The sequence below is a fragment of the Monoraphidium neglectum genome (genome assembly GCF_000611645.1).
Source record: "Monoraphidium neglectum strain SAG 48.87 unplaced genomic scaffold scaffold01379, whole genome shotgun sequence".
In the NCBI taxonomy this organism is placed as follows: Eukaryota; Viridiplantae; Chlorophyta; class Chlorophyceae; order Sphaeropleales; family Selenastraceae; genus Monoraphidium; species Monoraphidium neglectum.
In genome coordinates, this window is record NW_014012249.1 from 1 (window position 1) to 13967 (window position 13967).

At 64.1% G+C, this 13967-nt stretch overlaps 2 protein-coding genes across 2 annotated transcripts; one reads left to right on the plus strand and one right to left on the minus strand.

Annotated features, from left to right (window-relative positions):
• Window positions 1-488: 488 nt before the first annotated feature.
• Window positions 489-1047, plus strand: MNEG_7668 (hypothetical protein; the record flags this gene model as incomplete). Its single annotated transcript, XM_014043858.1, has 2 exons — window positions 489-497; window positions 565-1047. 2 exons carry the CDS (start codon window positions 489-491, stop codon window positions 1045-1047), a joined length of 492 nt encoding a protein of 163 aa, XP_013899312.1.
• Window positions 1048-1937: 890 nt separating this feature from the next.
• Window positions 1938-10626, minus strand: MNEG_7669 (3-hydroxybutyryl-CoA dehydrogenase; the record flags this gene model as incomplete). Its single annotated transcript, XM_014043859.1, has 12 exons — window positions 1938-1994; window positions 2537-2652; window positions 2942-3029; window positions 3323-3385; window positions 3748-3870; window positions 4150-4239; window positions 4706-4789; window positions 5129-5253; window positions 5431-5527; window positions 6184-8729; window positions 10145-10267; window positions 10467-10626. 12 exons carry the CDS (start codon window positions 10624-10626, stop codon window positions 1938-1940), a joined length of 3672 nt encoding a protein of 1223 aa, XP_013899313.1.
• Between the last annotated feature and the right edge of the window lie 3341 nt (window positions 10627-13967).

The window sequence follows — 13967 nt, forward strand, 5'->3', positions numbered from 1 at the left end:
CCATTGGCCCCCCCCCCCCAGCTGTCCAAGGATGAGGCCGCCCTGGACTTCAGCCGCAGCGCCCAGGAGCTGCACAACCAGGTGGGCGCGCGTGCGTGCGTACGTGCGTGCGTGCGTTTGTGTGTGTGTGTGTGTGTGTGTGTGTGTTTGTGTGTGCGTTCGTGTGCGTGTGTGCGTTCGTGTGTGTGTGTGTGTGCGTTCGTGTGTGTGTGCGTATGTGTGTGGGGGTGGTGAGTTGTTGGTGCGTGGGTGAGGGGGGGCTTATCTGCAATGGGATGGACCACTGTTTGACCATGTATATCTGTCAGATGAGTTTGTGTGTGTGTGTGTGTGTGTGTGTGTGTGTCTGCGTACCCCGGCCCGGTGACCCCACCCACCTCCATTTCTCAGCTCTGCAGCCACGTGGGGGCGCAGGGCATAGACCAGGTCTTGCGGGAGTGAGGGTGGGGCAAGGACAGCCCAGGCACACTCTCGACGGCTTCCGAGTAATGCAGTCAGTCTTGCGGGTCTGCGCCAAACCTCCCCGGCCTTCAATTGCCGCCCGTCGTGTCCTCTGCGACACAGGTCCGCGCGTTCGCTCCTTGGCCCGGCACGTTTGGTGACTTCATTATCGGCGGAGGCAGCAGCAGCAGCACAACCAGCAGCAGTGAGGGGAGCAGCAGCAGCGGCGGCGGCAGTGCCAGTGAAGGGAACAGCAGCAGCAGCAGCGGCGGCGGCAGTGCCAGTGAAGGGAACAGCAGCAGCAGCAGCGGCAACACAGTGGCAGGCGAGCGGGTGCAGATCAAGATCCTGTCGACGCGGCTGGCAGACCCATCCGAACTGCCCGCCGACGCCGCCGCGGCCGGCCGTGTGGTGTTTGCGCCTGGCGGCCGCATGCTCGTGCCCTGCGGCGGCGGCGGCGCGCTGGAGGTGCTGCAGCTGCAGCAGCCGGCGAAAAAGGCGATGACGGGGCGGGACTTTGCGAACGGGCTCAAGGGGCGGCAGGTGGTGGTGGCGCCGGCGCTGGAGCCCGCGCCAGCCGAGGCGGCCGCCGGCAGCCGGCGATGAGAAGGGCTCACCACCAACCAAAACCGTGGGTAAAGCAACCTTGCCACGAGCCCCGTCTTTGATTCTCCCAATGACCAACACAGCTTCGGGATGATGTGGACTGTCGCTGGTTTGCAAAGCCACCAATGGCCAAGCAAGGGGCTGCGGTGTTACAACGGCCGCCGCACAGGCAGCGGTGGGGTGGGCGCGCGTCGTCGCGTTGAGCGCGAGTGCACTCCCAGGCCAACGCCTCACGCCGCCCGCAACAGAGTTGAGCACAACCCAACACAGGCGTGTGGCAGCCTCTCAGGCAGGGCGACTCCAGAAACTTGACAGGACGCAGGGGATCAACAAAGCGGGGTCGTTGAGGCTGCTGCACTCTCATGCCGGCCGATGCTTTTAAACAGTCGCGACAGCGCTGCTGGGCCGCCCTCGCCACGCACAAGGTGGCAATGCGCACGTGTGCTATCGAATCAGCAAGCCTGCAACGCAACGGGGCCTGTGCAGAGCCGGAAACAAAACCGATTTGGAAGTGACTAACGAGTATAAACAGACGACAGGAGAAAAGAGTCAGGCTAGCGGGAACTCCAGGCAATGATCCAAGGCTAGTGACGCGCCCGCAATGCCGAAACCAAAATTGCCAGGGGCAATCCCTTATGCGCATCCACCCTTGCGGCCATTCAGGGGCGCGCCAACAAGGGGCACCAGCAGCGGGCCGCCAGCCACGGGTGGTCGCGCGGCGGGACCGCATGGCGCACAACCGTAAATGCAGGCGGCTCAGCGGCAAGGGGCCAGGTTGGCGCCCTCATGTTCAACTTGCCGGCCGATGTGCAGCTCGGGCGGACAGCCTGCCGCCAGGTTGTGGTTGTCAGCTGGTGTGGTCCCACGGGGCCCCCAGCAGGCATGCCGCCTCAGTTCTTTGCCTCCTGCTGCTTTTCGGTGTCATACTGGTAGATGCCACGTCCCACCTGCGACATGTGTGTGTGTGTGTGTGTGTGTTTGTGTGCGCATGTATGTATGTCAGTATGTGTGTGCATGTGCATGTGTGTGTGTGTGTGTGTGTGTGTGTGTGTGCGCGTGCGCGCGCGCGCGGGCAAGCGTGCACACATGACACGCGTGCAGAGTAAGCGGGTGCGCACGCGTGTGTGGTCCCGGAGAGAGTGTATGCACGTTTATGGGCCCTTGCTTGGGCATGCGTGTGTGCACACGCGTCTTTCAGCGCGTGCACACACACGTGCGCGCGAGAAGTGGTTTTCTCGAGCGTGTGGGTGCATGCCCACCATGGACATGACACCCAGCTCCCTTGGGCTCCATCCCACCCCAACAAAGCCCAGCGTGCTGGCTCCTCCTCATCCCCCGACTAGATACCAACGTCCCAGCGCCCCAGCTGCCGCGGCCCATGCATTTACCCTCCTCCGCCCCCACGAGCACACAGCACCCAGCACAAACTTGCGACACGCCTGCGGATCCACGCGCCCCCCAGCGGGAGTGCCCAGGCTGGGGCGCCCACCTTCTGGCCCAGCCAGTTGGCGTCGACGTACTGCTGCAGCAGGGGGCAGGGGCGGTACTTGCTGTCGCCGATGCCGTTGTGCAGGACCTTCATGATGGACAGGCACGTGTCCAGGCCTGGGATTTTTTTGGGGGGTGGGGGTGGGTGGTGGGTCAGCGTGGGGGTCTGGTGTGGGTGCAAACACGGGGTCGGGGCCGGGACTCAAAAGGGGCAAGCTGAGGGGAGCGTGCGACGCGGATGGCGTGGCGACTGGGGAGCCGCCTCGGCGGACGCAGGCGCGCGCTCCCGGCCCCGCGGCGAGCACACCCGTCTGCCCGGGCGGGCGCCGTCGCTTGCCGCTGTGCATTATGACCCTTGGTGCCGCGCCCATCTGTGGCGCGACCGTCGCTCAGCCGAGGCACCGACCTATGAAGTCCGCCAGCCGCAGCGGCCCCATGGGCTGGTTGGTGCCCAGCCGCATGCCCTTGTCTATGTCCTCCGCGGTGCCCACGCCCTGGGCGAAGACAGGCGGAGATGTGGGGCAGATGGGGAGTGGGAGCGCGGGGTGGGGGTGGGAGGCGAATTCACATAGGCAGGGCGGAGCCTCGGGGGATGCGGGTGTTGGACAATACTCCGTCCACTGCTGGGGCAAAAAACTGCAAAAGTTCTGCCGCACGGTTGGGTGCACACAAGGCATGTGCGTGCGTGTGGGTGTGGGTGGGTGTGGCTGCGTGTGTGCATGTGTGTTTGTGGGCCCCCACGCACGTGCATGTGTGTGTGTGCCTGCGTGTATGAGTATCTGCGCACCTCCATGAGGCAGAAGAAGGCCTCGTTTATCATGGGGATCAGCACCCGGTTCACAAGAAAACCCTGGGGATGAGCAGGGGTGGGTGAGTATGACGACAGGGGGATGGTGTGCGCCCAGGGGGGGGGAGGGGCGTCCCGTCGTCGCGGCACCGGCTGCAACGCCACAGGAAATTATCAGGACGGCCCATAGACATGCAAGGCGTCCGGGAAGCCTCCTGCAAGGCTGCTTGGTCCCTGGCGCAAAGCGTCCCAACGGCCTCACAGCAGCTTCAGCAGCAGAAGCGGGTCATGCGGCTGCTCTCTCCCGCCTGCTCCGGCTGGCGCAGCGGCTGCAGCGCGGCGCGTGCGCCACCTGCACCTGTCCACGCGTGTGCTCGTGCGTGCGGACGATGCTGACTCACCGGTCTGTCCTGGCTGGTGCAGACCTGCTTCCCCAGGAACTCCGCCAGGCCCTTGCAGCTCTCAAACGTCTGCTGGCTGGTGTGCACGCCGCGCGCCACCTCCACCAGCTGCATCACGGGCACGGGGTTCATGAAGTGCATGCCGATCTTTGCAGGGGTTGGGGGTGGTGGGGTTGGGGTGGACGGTAGGGGTCGATGGAGGGGCTAATGAGTGGCGTGGCGTGGCGACTCCGTCAAGGCGTTCATGTGATACCCTGTAGCAGAAAGATCGACGGCCGTCTGGCAGGAAGGGCTGTGACTGCAGCAGACGCCAGGAGCGCAGAGCAGAACAGGGCGGCGTTTGGCCAGCGGTCAAGCCCGTGTGTTCGTCGCCAGGTTTCATCCCAGGACGGGCGGCGCCGGGCAGCGCTGCGGGCATGCGCGCACCACTCTGTGTGGCTTGTTGGTGACGGCCCCGAGTTTTGTGATGGATATGCTGCTGGTGTTTGAGGCCAGGATTGTGTGGATGGGGGTCATCTGGGCCGGGTTTGGGATGAGGGTGAAGGTAGGGTGGGGTGGGGGTGAGAAGGGGGACGGGGTGGGAGCGTGTGGGCAGAAAGGTGCATCAGCACCAGCAGCAGCAGCAGCAGCGAGGAGGCAGAACTGTGGTCAGCAGGCTCTCACAGCTCCCTATGCCCCGGCTCGTCCGCCGCCAGCCACCTGCCGACCCATCCCCTGAACCACCGCTCTCGGCCCTTGCGCCCCAGACCACTCCCCGAGGCCCCCCGCCGCCTGGCGCGGCCGCCGGCCTGATCCCCCGCCGCCTCTCGGCCTGCGCGACCAACTCCAACAACCCGCGAGCCCGCCAGACGCACCCAGATGCCTCTGCGCCACACGCAATCCTAATCAGCTGCAAACAGCAAGCGCAGCTTGCCTGTATGGGAGGAGACCGGCCCCCCAGCCTGGCTGCCCTGTCAGCAAACATCTACTTAGTCAGCCGCACCTTGTCCAGCCTGGTGAAGATGGCCTTCTTGACTTCCTCATTCTCAGTCACCGCCTCTATGACAAAGTCGACGTTCTTCATCGCCTGGGGCGTCGCGACGGGGGGGAGGCGGGCCGATGACGGGGCAACGGGTGACGGGTGACGGGCGAGGTGACCGAGGGCCGCGGCAGGCCCGGCCGCGCATGCGTGTGCGGCATAATTCGGACGGCCGGCCGACCGAAGCCGCACAGCGCCGCGGCTGGTGGGGGCGGAGCAGGCAGCGGGCCGCGCGCGCGCGACGCGGAGCGCCGTCGGCGTCGATCGCGACGGTGCAGAGCCTCGGCCGTGCGAGTTGCGCGGCTGGGAGGGTCGGGGTGGCCGCCTGCTTCCTCATTTCAAGGGAACAGACGAGCGACGTCAGCTCCTGCCGGCCTGCCCGCCCACCTCCAGGTTCTTCTCTGGCCGCACCCGCCCCTCTATCTCTGCCGCGACCCCCTCCGCCATCTCCCCTTTCCTGACCAGCCGCTTCAGCTGCTTCTTGATGGATCCGATGCCGCGCTCGAGCAGCTCTGGGGAGCAGCGCCGGGTTGGGTTCGCGGCGGCCGTGTGGCGGGGCGGGGCGGCAGCGGGCGGACGGGTCAGGCAGACACTTTGGACGCGTCAGCACGCAAACAGGGACACAGGGGCAAGGGCGCAGTGGAGCATGTCGCAAGCCAACTGCATGCGGCACCATCAGCGTCACCAACCTGCAGAATGATCGGAAATGACCACGTCGAGCCCTTTCGTAGCGCACACTTGCGCGATGCCGGAGCCCATCTGCCCGGCGCCGACGATCCCTATCACCTGTGGGATGTGTGAGTACAGCATTGATGCCATGGCTGCTGCTTCTACAGCCCAGCAGGACAGGCAAGGGACGCTGATCTCGTGTGCTTGCAAGCTGATCTCTGGTGTTTGACGGTTATATCCAGCGAGGGACGATGCTGCGTGTATATTACTGCGGGTGGCCGGTATATGCCCCGTACCGTGGTCGTCATGTATTGCAGACGCGACCAAAGCGGCCATGTTGGATCGTGATGCTCCCAGTGACCGCCGCTGATGTGGACACACAGAGAGTGGAGCAGGCTCTGCCAATTACAACAGTTGAAGACTGATGAAACAGGACACAATTGCAGACACTGATATTAGTTTGTGGGTTGCAAGAATCCAAGGCCAACTTTGGAAATCGCACCAGTCATGCGCCGGCCATGAGTGCATGGTATACACAGCCAACAGCCGCAGCCCTGGTGGGGTCAGGGAAACATGATCCATGCACGCAGGTTTCGTCACCGAGGTTGAAAATCACAGGCGAAGCTGCGCCCCTTCCTTCAACAAATTGGACAGCACACAGCAACGTGTCACGAGCCAGATCAATGGCAGAACATTACAACGAGGGTGATTCAGCCAAGTTCAATCGGCGCCGCAGGCCTCGCTCTGAGGCTGGCACGCGCCGCCTCACACACCGCGCGGTGGCCCCGCACCACCCAGTCCATCCTGCAGCACTCCTGGCTGCAGTACCGCGTTCCAGTGACGCGCCCGCAGCCCGCGCAGCGCCGCAGCTCGGCGCCCTCGCGTGCCGTCTTGCCGCAAACGGCGCATCCGCGGCGCTGGCGCATGCTGCCCGACTGTGCTGCTGCGCCGCGGGCAGCTGCTGCTCCTGGGCTGGCATTGCGCTGTGTGCCCGGCTCTGGCTGGCCCTGCTGGTTGCGCTGGTCTCGCCGCTGCTCCATGTCAACCTGAGGTTTGTGCCGCTGCTGTCGCTGCTCTGTTTGCTGCTGCTGCTGCTGCTGCTGCTGCTGCTGCTGCTGCTGCTGCTGACGCGACTGCTGCTGCTGCTTCTCCTGCGTCTGGTTGCGCTGCTCCTGCTCTCGCTGCTGCTGCTGCTGCTCCTGGTGCTGCTGCTGATTTTTCTGCTGCTGCTGCTGCTCCTGGTACTCCTGCTGCTGCTCCTGCTGCTGCTGCTGCTGTGCCTGCTCCGGGAGCTGCCGCTGCTGCTGCTGCTGCTGCTGCTGCTGCTGCTGTTGTTGTTGCTTCTGCGAAGACGGCTGCACCAATCGAAGCTCGCCGGCCCTCAGCTGGGCAAGAGCCAGGGCAGCGCGCTCACCCACACTGCCGCCTGCCTCATGACAGCCTGCAAGGCACCCCAGCACCTCCTCCACCGCCGCCTGGCCACAGTCCTGCGGCAAATCAGGTTCATCATAAGCGTCTATCAGCCACTCGTCACACTGCTCCAGTACATCCTGCGCGAAGCCAGGCAGGTGCTCAACTGGCGCCGCGCCCGAAGCCAGCAGGCACAGGGTTTGGAGTGCATGTTTGCATTCTTCCTGGTCTGGGGCGGCCGCCGCGGCCGACAGCAGCTCCAGTATGCCTGGCGCCTGGATCAGCCGGGGCCGCCAGCCAGGACGCAGCGCCGCCAAGAAGCGCAGGGGGGATACCGCCTGCCGGCCCGCGTCTGCCAGGGCTTCTACGGCGGCCCGAGTCTGCTCCGCCGCCTCAACCTCGTCGTCAATGCCCGCCTGCCCACCAGGTTGCCGCAGCTGATCTGTTGCGTGCGCAGCGCATGCGACCGCAAACAGTGCTGCTGCTATTGGCGCCGACCACACAGCCGCCCACGCGCTTGCGTTCCTCAGGGCCACTGCACGCTGAAGCAGCTGCGGCGCGCCCAGACGTCCGAGGGTGGCGGCCCATGCGCTGCCCCCGGTGCTGTCCTCAGCGACGGTGCACATCAGAATGGTGCAGATCTCCTGCACTGTGGGCATATCCTTCAACAGGGCTTGCCTGCATCCCTCTGCCAGCCAGCTGCGCAAGCTCGACACAAACACCGCTGCGGCCCCAGGCGCCGCAGCGATGCTGGACGGCTGCCCCGCGAGCGCCTCGTGTGTGGCGATGGCTGCCAGAACCTGCGCTGCTGATGCCCTCAGGCCGTTGCTGACGGCGCTGTTGCGGCTGGCGCTGCCACTGCGGATGGCGGCGAGCCGCAGCAGCGCCTGGAGTGAATCGGGTTTGCAGCAGGCGGCGAGCGCCTCGCTGGCGCCCTCGTCGCCCCAAGGCCACGCCTCCAGCGCTCTGCTGAGGAGGCTGACTGCTGACCTGACGACGCTCGCGTCGCGACCTGGCAGCATGCACCCAGCCACCGCGCCCATCGCTGCCGCGTCCTGCGACAGAGTCTCGATCAAGCCGTCGGCGTCGTCGCACAACTGATATGCGGAATCAAGCGCGTCGACCTGCCGCCGTGCCGCCTTACTGGCTCCCATCGGCGAGCACACTGGCAGCGGCCCCAGCCGCAGCTCCACTAGGCGCGGCAGCACCTGACATAGCCAGCCTGATTCGGGACCGTCCCAGGCCATGCGCGCGGCGGGATACACGTTGATCGCTGTCGGCCAGTCGTCCATGAAGGCGGCAGCGGGTGCGCAGGAGACGGTCGAAAAAGCGGCAGTATTCGTCAGGCGCACTGCGGCGGTCTGCGCCTGCCCAAGCGCCATGAGAGGGTCCCATTCGTGACGGCCAGCCTCCAGCTGCTCGCGCGCCGCCCGCAGCAGCGCATGCACGGCGGCCGGCCGCGCCACCACCCCTGCCAGGGCCTGCAGCGCGGGGTCGACAGGGAGCGCCGCGCCGCCTTTCGCGATGCCGCCGCCGCCGCCGCCGTTGCTGACAGGCCTGTCAAAGCGCTGGTTCGTGGCGCAAGCAGCCAACAGAAAGTTGGTGCCGGCGATTTGCAGCGTCTCCCGCGTCTCCTGAGACAAACTGTCGCCGCGGCCGCCGCCAAGCGCCTCGAGTGTGTCGATCAGGGCGGTCATGCGCCCCTCCGTCATGAACGCGTCCGCCACCTTGTGCACCGTCAGCAGGGCCTGCAGCGCCTGGCTGGTCTGCGCAAAAGCGATGAGATTGCTGGAGGTGGCCTGCGCACAAGTGTCCTGGACGCACAGGCGCCGCAGCAGCCGGTTTGCTGTGGGCTCGCTTATCGCCTCTGGCGCTGCGCCGCGGCCGCCGCCGCTTTCGGCATCGCCAACTGCGGCAGCAGCCGCGCAGGCCTGTTTGAAACGCTCAAGCGCTGCTGTGGCGGCTTGGCCCCGGGCGCTGTCGATGCATGACAGAAACTGGCGGAGTGTCACCTCCATGTTACTGAAATTGGAGGTAATGGGCATGGGCAACATGCTGTTTGACGGCGTCGCAGCGGCCGGCCAGCGGCAGAGCAAAAGTGCAAAGCGTCTGCAGTGCTCAGCATGTTCAGGCCCGCCGCAGCGCCTGTGTATGCGCAACAAGCGCAACATTCCTCACCAATGACTGCGACCTCAGCCTGCGTTTGTGCTGATATCAAAGAACATACAGTGGTAGATCCTCGCGCGTGTGTGATCTCGCTTGTACGTTCAAGAAATGGCAGTCTAGTGTTGTAGCAAAGCGGACGTATTGCAGGCAGCGTGTAGCTGCGCAGGTCGGAAGGTTACGTGGTGCTTGCGAGCAGAGCACCATTGTCGGCACAGCTGGAGCTGATCACCAGCTGGGCTTGGAGCTGGCATCCACTGTGCGGCACACAACAGGCGCCGGGGCAGCCTCAGTCCCCCTCTTACCATATCAAGCAAAGCCCTGCTGGAATCTCCTACCAAATCATGGTTACAAACTTGTCTGCATACCATCAATGTACGATGCCATAGTGCTGGGATCGTGACACGCATGACATCAGCGGCATCATACATTGTCTGCTTTGGGCAAGTTCAAGCAGCAAGCATACGTAATACAGGCGAGCACAGCGGTCCGTGACAACCTCATGTGTTGATACAGACAAATCAAGCTTCCACGCATCTCTGCTTGGAAGGGCGGTGGTGCTCTGGTTTGCAGCATGTGGGTATGAGCATGCGCGCGTGTGCGATTGGAGGCATGCACGAGCACATGAGCACGCGCATGCATGTGCACGTGCATGCGGCCACACAAGCTCGTCACAGTAGAGCATAGGCACAGGCAAGTGTCTTCCAAAAACGATGGAAAGGTCGTGCAGGGCAGCAGCCAATTGCGCCGGGTGGTGGTCAGCGGACCAGCCTATTCTGCAGTCACAACACCGTTTTTCAGTGCATGATCAATTAGTGACTCATGATGCCTAGCTGGACAAGTGTGCCAGGGCCGCACATAGGATGCCTTACTTGGAGGGTGAGCACGCCCCCTCACTCCCGGGCCCCGCTTTGCAGGCCGCACCATCACCGCGGCAGGCGCTCCTGTTGTTGCCACCGCCGCCGCCGCTAAGATCAGTGTGGCTGCTGCAGGCGCAGCTGCTGGAGCCGCTGCTGCTCACGCTGCCGCCGCTGCTCCCCGCAGCCCCGCTCAGCACGATCCCCTCTGCAGCCGCAATCTCCCTGCCCAGCCGCCGCGCCTCTGCCCCCAGCGCCTCCTGCCGCTGCACCCTCCACGCCAGGACGTCACGCAGCAGCGCACCTGTCGGGTCCGTTGCAGCCGGCCGCGCAGCCTCGGCCGCCGGCCGCCCCTCGGCCAGCGCCTGTGCCAGGGCCTGCACGCGCTGCTGCTCCGAGCGCAGGTGCTCGAGGGACACCGTGGCGGCTGATCGGGATGGGGCGTGGTGGGGCGGGCAGCAAGTACAGCAGTGGATAGTGAGGTGAGAGCGATCAAGTTGCGACTGGTCACATCACAGACCGCACGGCCCTCAAAGTGCTTATACAGGTTCACACGCGGCTCAAAGCATCACTGAAGAAACTACAAACATCCTCGTGTGGCTGCACAAGAACCTTCTGTTGCGCACCTGTCAACAGAGGCCTGGGGGGCGCCAGCACGCCCGGCCCCGCCAGGTCAGCCTCCGGGTCAAACCCCGCCTCGTCCACTCTGCTGAGGGGCAGCGGCGCCCTGGGATCCTCTGCAGGCAGGAGGTAGCCGTACTGAAACAGGGCGATGTCGGGGGTCATGTGGCCATACGCAAGGCATACCTCATGGTTTGCCGCGACTGCGACGGCTGTCCGCGAGACCCAGCACAATTCGCTGCTGCCGCTGCTGCTGTTGCCGCTGCTGTTTGCAAGTGGCTCCGCAGGAGAAGGCGGCGGCGTGCATGGCTCGACATGGTGGAAGGTGGGGCAGCCGTTGTGACTGCGGGGGCATGCGTTGATTCGTGTTTGTGTTTGAAAAGGGGGATCACATGACAGCTTGTACTCAAGTATGGGGCTGGCCACCGTAGTCAGCGTAAAGCGGCTACCGCACATAGAGCGCAAATGCGGACGCGTCCACCGAGCAGCAAATTCCTAGGTATACGCAAGGGTCTCTACTTGGCGCAACGCTTTGGTTGGAGGCAACGAGGCTGGCTTTCATATGGGGTTTGTCCCACCTTGCACGTATGCAAGAGCCAATCGATGCACTCGTGCATGAGTGCGCAAACATAAACACACACATGCACGCACACATACACACGCATCCGCACACGTTCGCACACGCACACACAGACGCACGCCACTGCATAAGCAGGTTGCACTCACTGATTTAGCATGTCAAGCGCAGGCAGCACCAATGTGTGGCCGCCATGCGCGCCGCCAGGGGGAGCCTGGAACATACGGGTAGTCAGCTGCACAAGCGCGGCAAGCAAGCAAGGAGTGCCGTCAGGTACAGTGAAACCGCATGGAGCAGTGCGCCAGGAAAAGATGGTGTTGAGAGACCGGAGCGTGCAAGGTAAGTATTTCAGGCACGGCGTGCACATGCCAGTGGTATCAACCCTCCAATTGTCGCAGCGCTCCCCTTGCCCGAGCCATCGTTGCACCTGCGTTCTGTCACGTGCAGGGTCAGGCCACACGTCCAGGGCCCACTTGCGAAAAGCCATTGCACGTCACCAGCAGTGCTCACCAACACGATAGCGCTCCTTAGAGACTCAAAGGTGACGCCAGCGGCTGACAGCCGCAGCCCGTGACGGCTCCAGTAGCGGCCAAAGGAGGCCTGGCGCTGCTGGGCATAATCAACCTGCGCGTGAGGTGGTGTGTGAAGGCAATTCGTTGAGTACAAAACTTTCAACCGCTACGCACATACCCCGACGACCACCTCTATGATGTCACCAGGTGGAGGAGAGCTAGTTTAACCACTTGCTACCCTGCCAGAACCCCGAGCTGCTGTAGTATCTGCTTGGGAACCAAGCACTTGGGGCGCCAACCTGCCCGCAAGCCCATCAGAGCGCTATTGCGGCTGAGCGCACGCCCGGCAGTGGCGAGCAGGGCCCCAGCCTGGTGACCCGCTGCCAGCGGGCACGGTGGGCAAGCTATGCGCAGCAGGATCTCCCGCCCTTCAGTCCACCCTCTGCCGCTGGGGACCCTCTGCTGCAAGCTGCAGGGCGGCAGCTGCAAGGCGCAGAGGCTGGGGAGGGGCGACTTTGAGGACCCGGGCGTGCGGCCGCACCAGCGCTGGTGCCTGCAGCAGGTGGAGGTACTCAGCCGGGAGCGCCTCCCAGCTCAGCGGCGGCCCGCCGCCGCCTGCGCCGCCGCCCCCGGGGCGCGGCTGCGCGTCAAAGTATGGCGCGAGGGGGCTGCTGGCGTTGACCGCCTCGACAGCCACCAGCTCTGCCAGCTCCTGGAGGAGGAGGGGCGGGGCGGGCCAAGGGGGTGGGCACACGTACACAACAAGTAGGGCCGATGGAAGGCCTGGGACTGTCCGCTCAATGTGAAAAAGGATTGTTGGTGTGTGCGCAGTACACCCTAACGTCCCCTCTGCGACTCGCCAAGCCGGGCCGAGCCCCGGATCGGCCGCGCATGGCAGCTGAGGCCCGCTGGCCGGGCCGGTCGTGGTGGCCGCCGCCACGAGGCAGCGCAAAGGCACTTTGTTGAGGCTTTTCACAAGGGCAGGTGGATATGCGATCAGGCCGCCTGCTGCGAGGCGGCTTGCGGCACGGACCGCAGTCAGCCGAGGCGGCCCATGCACCAAACAAGCTGCAGCAGCTGCTGCTGCTGTCGGGCCAGGTCAGGCCTGTACGGGACAGGGGCACGCTCGTGGCAGCCCACCGCCAAGTATGCATCAGGCAGCTTGAACGTGAGGCTCAGGGGAAGACTGATGACCTGACGGTTAGACGGAGGGCCCAGGGGGAAGGTGGGGGAAAGGGGGGGAGCGGAGTAGAACATGCAGCTTGACCACAAGCTAGGCAAAACAGGGTTTTCAAATCCAGACCTTTGCCGTGTTGCGAGCAGCAACATGCCTGGCGGCAACAACCAAGGAGCACATCAGTGCCAAAGCAGCCGACCGCAGCGGCCCTGCAGCTAACGGGTGCTGGAGAGGGCCAACTGCTTGCTTGCATGCGGTCAGAGGCTACGTGCTGGGGCGCGGCCGTTTTGGTCCATTATATGATGCCCTTTCCAGGGCTGGCGGTTTAGAGAGGCCTGTAAGCCCGGGGCGACGCATAGCCCGTGACCTATGGGCTTGCCGCACGGCAACATGCAGCAGTGCGTAGCGGCGGACCAGCCTCTCCGCAGCCGCCGGAACTCACCACGCCGCCTGCGGGGATGTCGTGGGAGGCGTAGCCGCCCCTCACGCCCTCCGATGAGTGCCTGACGTCAAAGTTGACCTGCCCGCCGCCGCTGCGCACCCATGCCCATAGGGCCGCCTCTGGTGATGGTGCAGCCCCAACCGCAAGGTTTGGGCCCGGGGATGCGGCTGTTGCAGTTTGGTCACATATAGCTGCCACGACATCTATTTCTCGTGTAGCCGTTAGGACCAGCAACATGATCAAACATGCTGCACCACGTGACACTCGGGTCGGCGAGAATTTCATTCTCGTGCGGTACGTCACTGCGGGCCCATCGCATTTGTGATTATAGATGATAAATCTTGAAGCATACGGCGAGGTTGACCATGAAGCAGGTGAGGTCGGTACAGCCAATGAGCCAATGCATGAGGCATAGTCAGCTCATCAGCTGTTTTTACGACCGGGGTACCGCCGACCCTTCACTGCCCCATGCCAAGGCATACCGCATTGGATGTTTGTCCTTGATGCACAGCAGGGTTGATCTCAAGCTGCAGGCACCACTGCGTGAGTAAGAATGTTGGGCGTACATGCACTCCATCGTCGCCGAATGTTGCAGTGGCTGCAAGGAGGAGAGGGAAAAGGAGGGGAGGGGCGGCGAATGCAACGCTGATGCAGCAGCTGCTAGCAGCCAGGTACAGGGTACTGCATGCAGAACTCAACACGGCGGCGCAACAGGGCGATGAGCAGCCACCATTCCGGGCGTGTGCCGCTCCCCCCCACACATACACCAAAAAAGTGGCTGCCAATGGGCATGAAAAA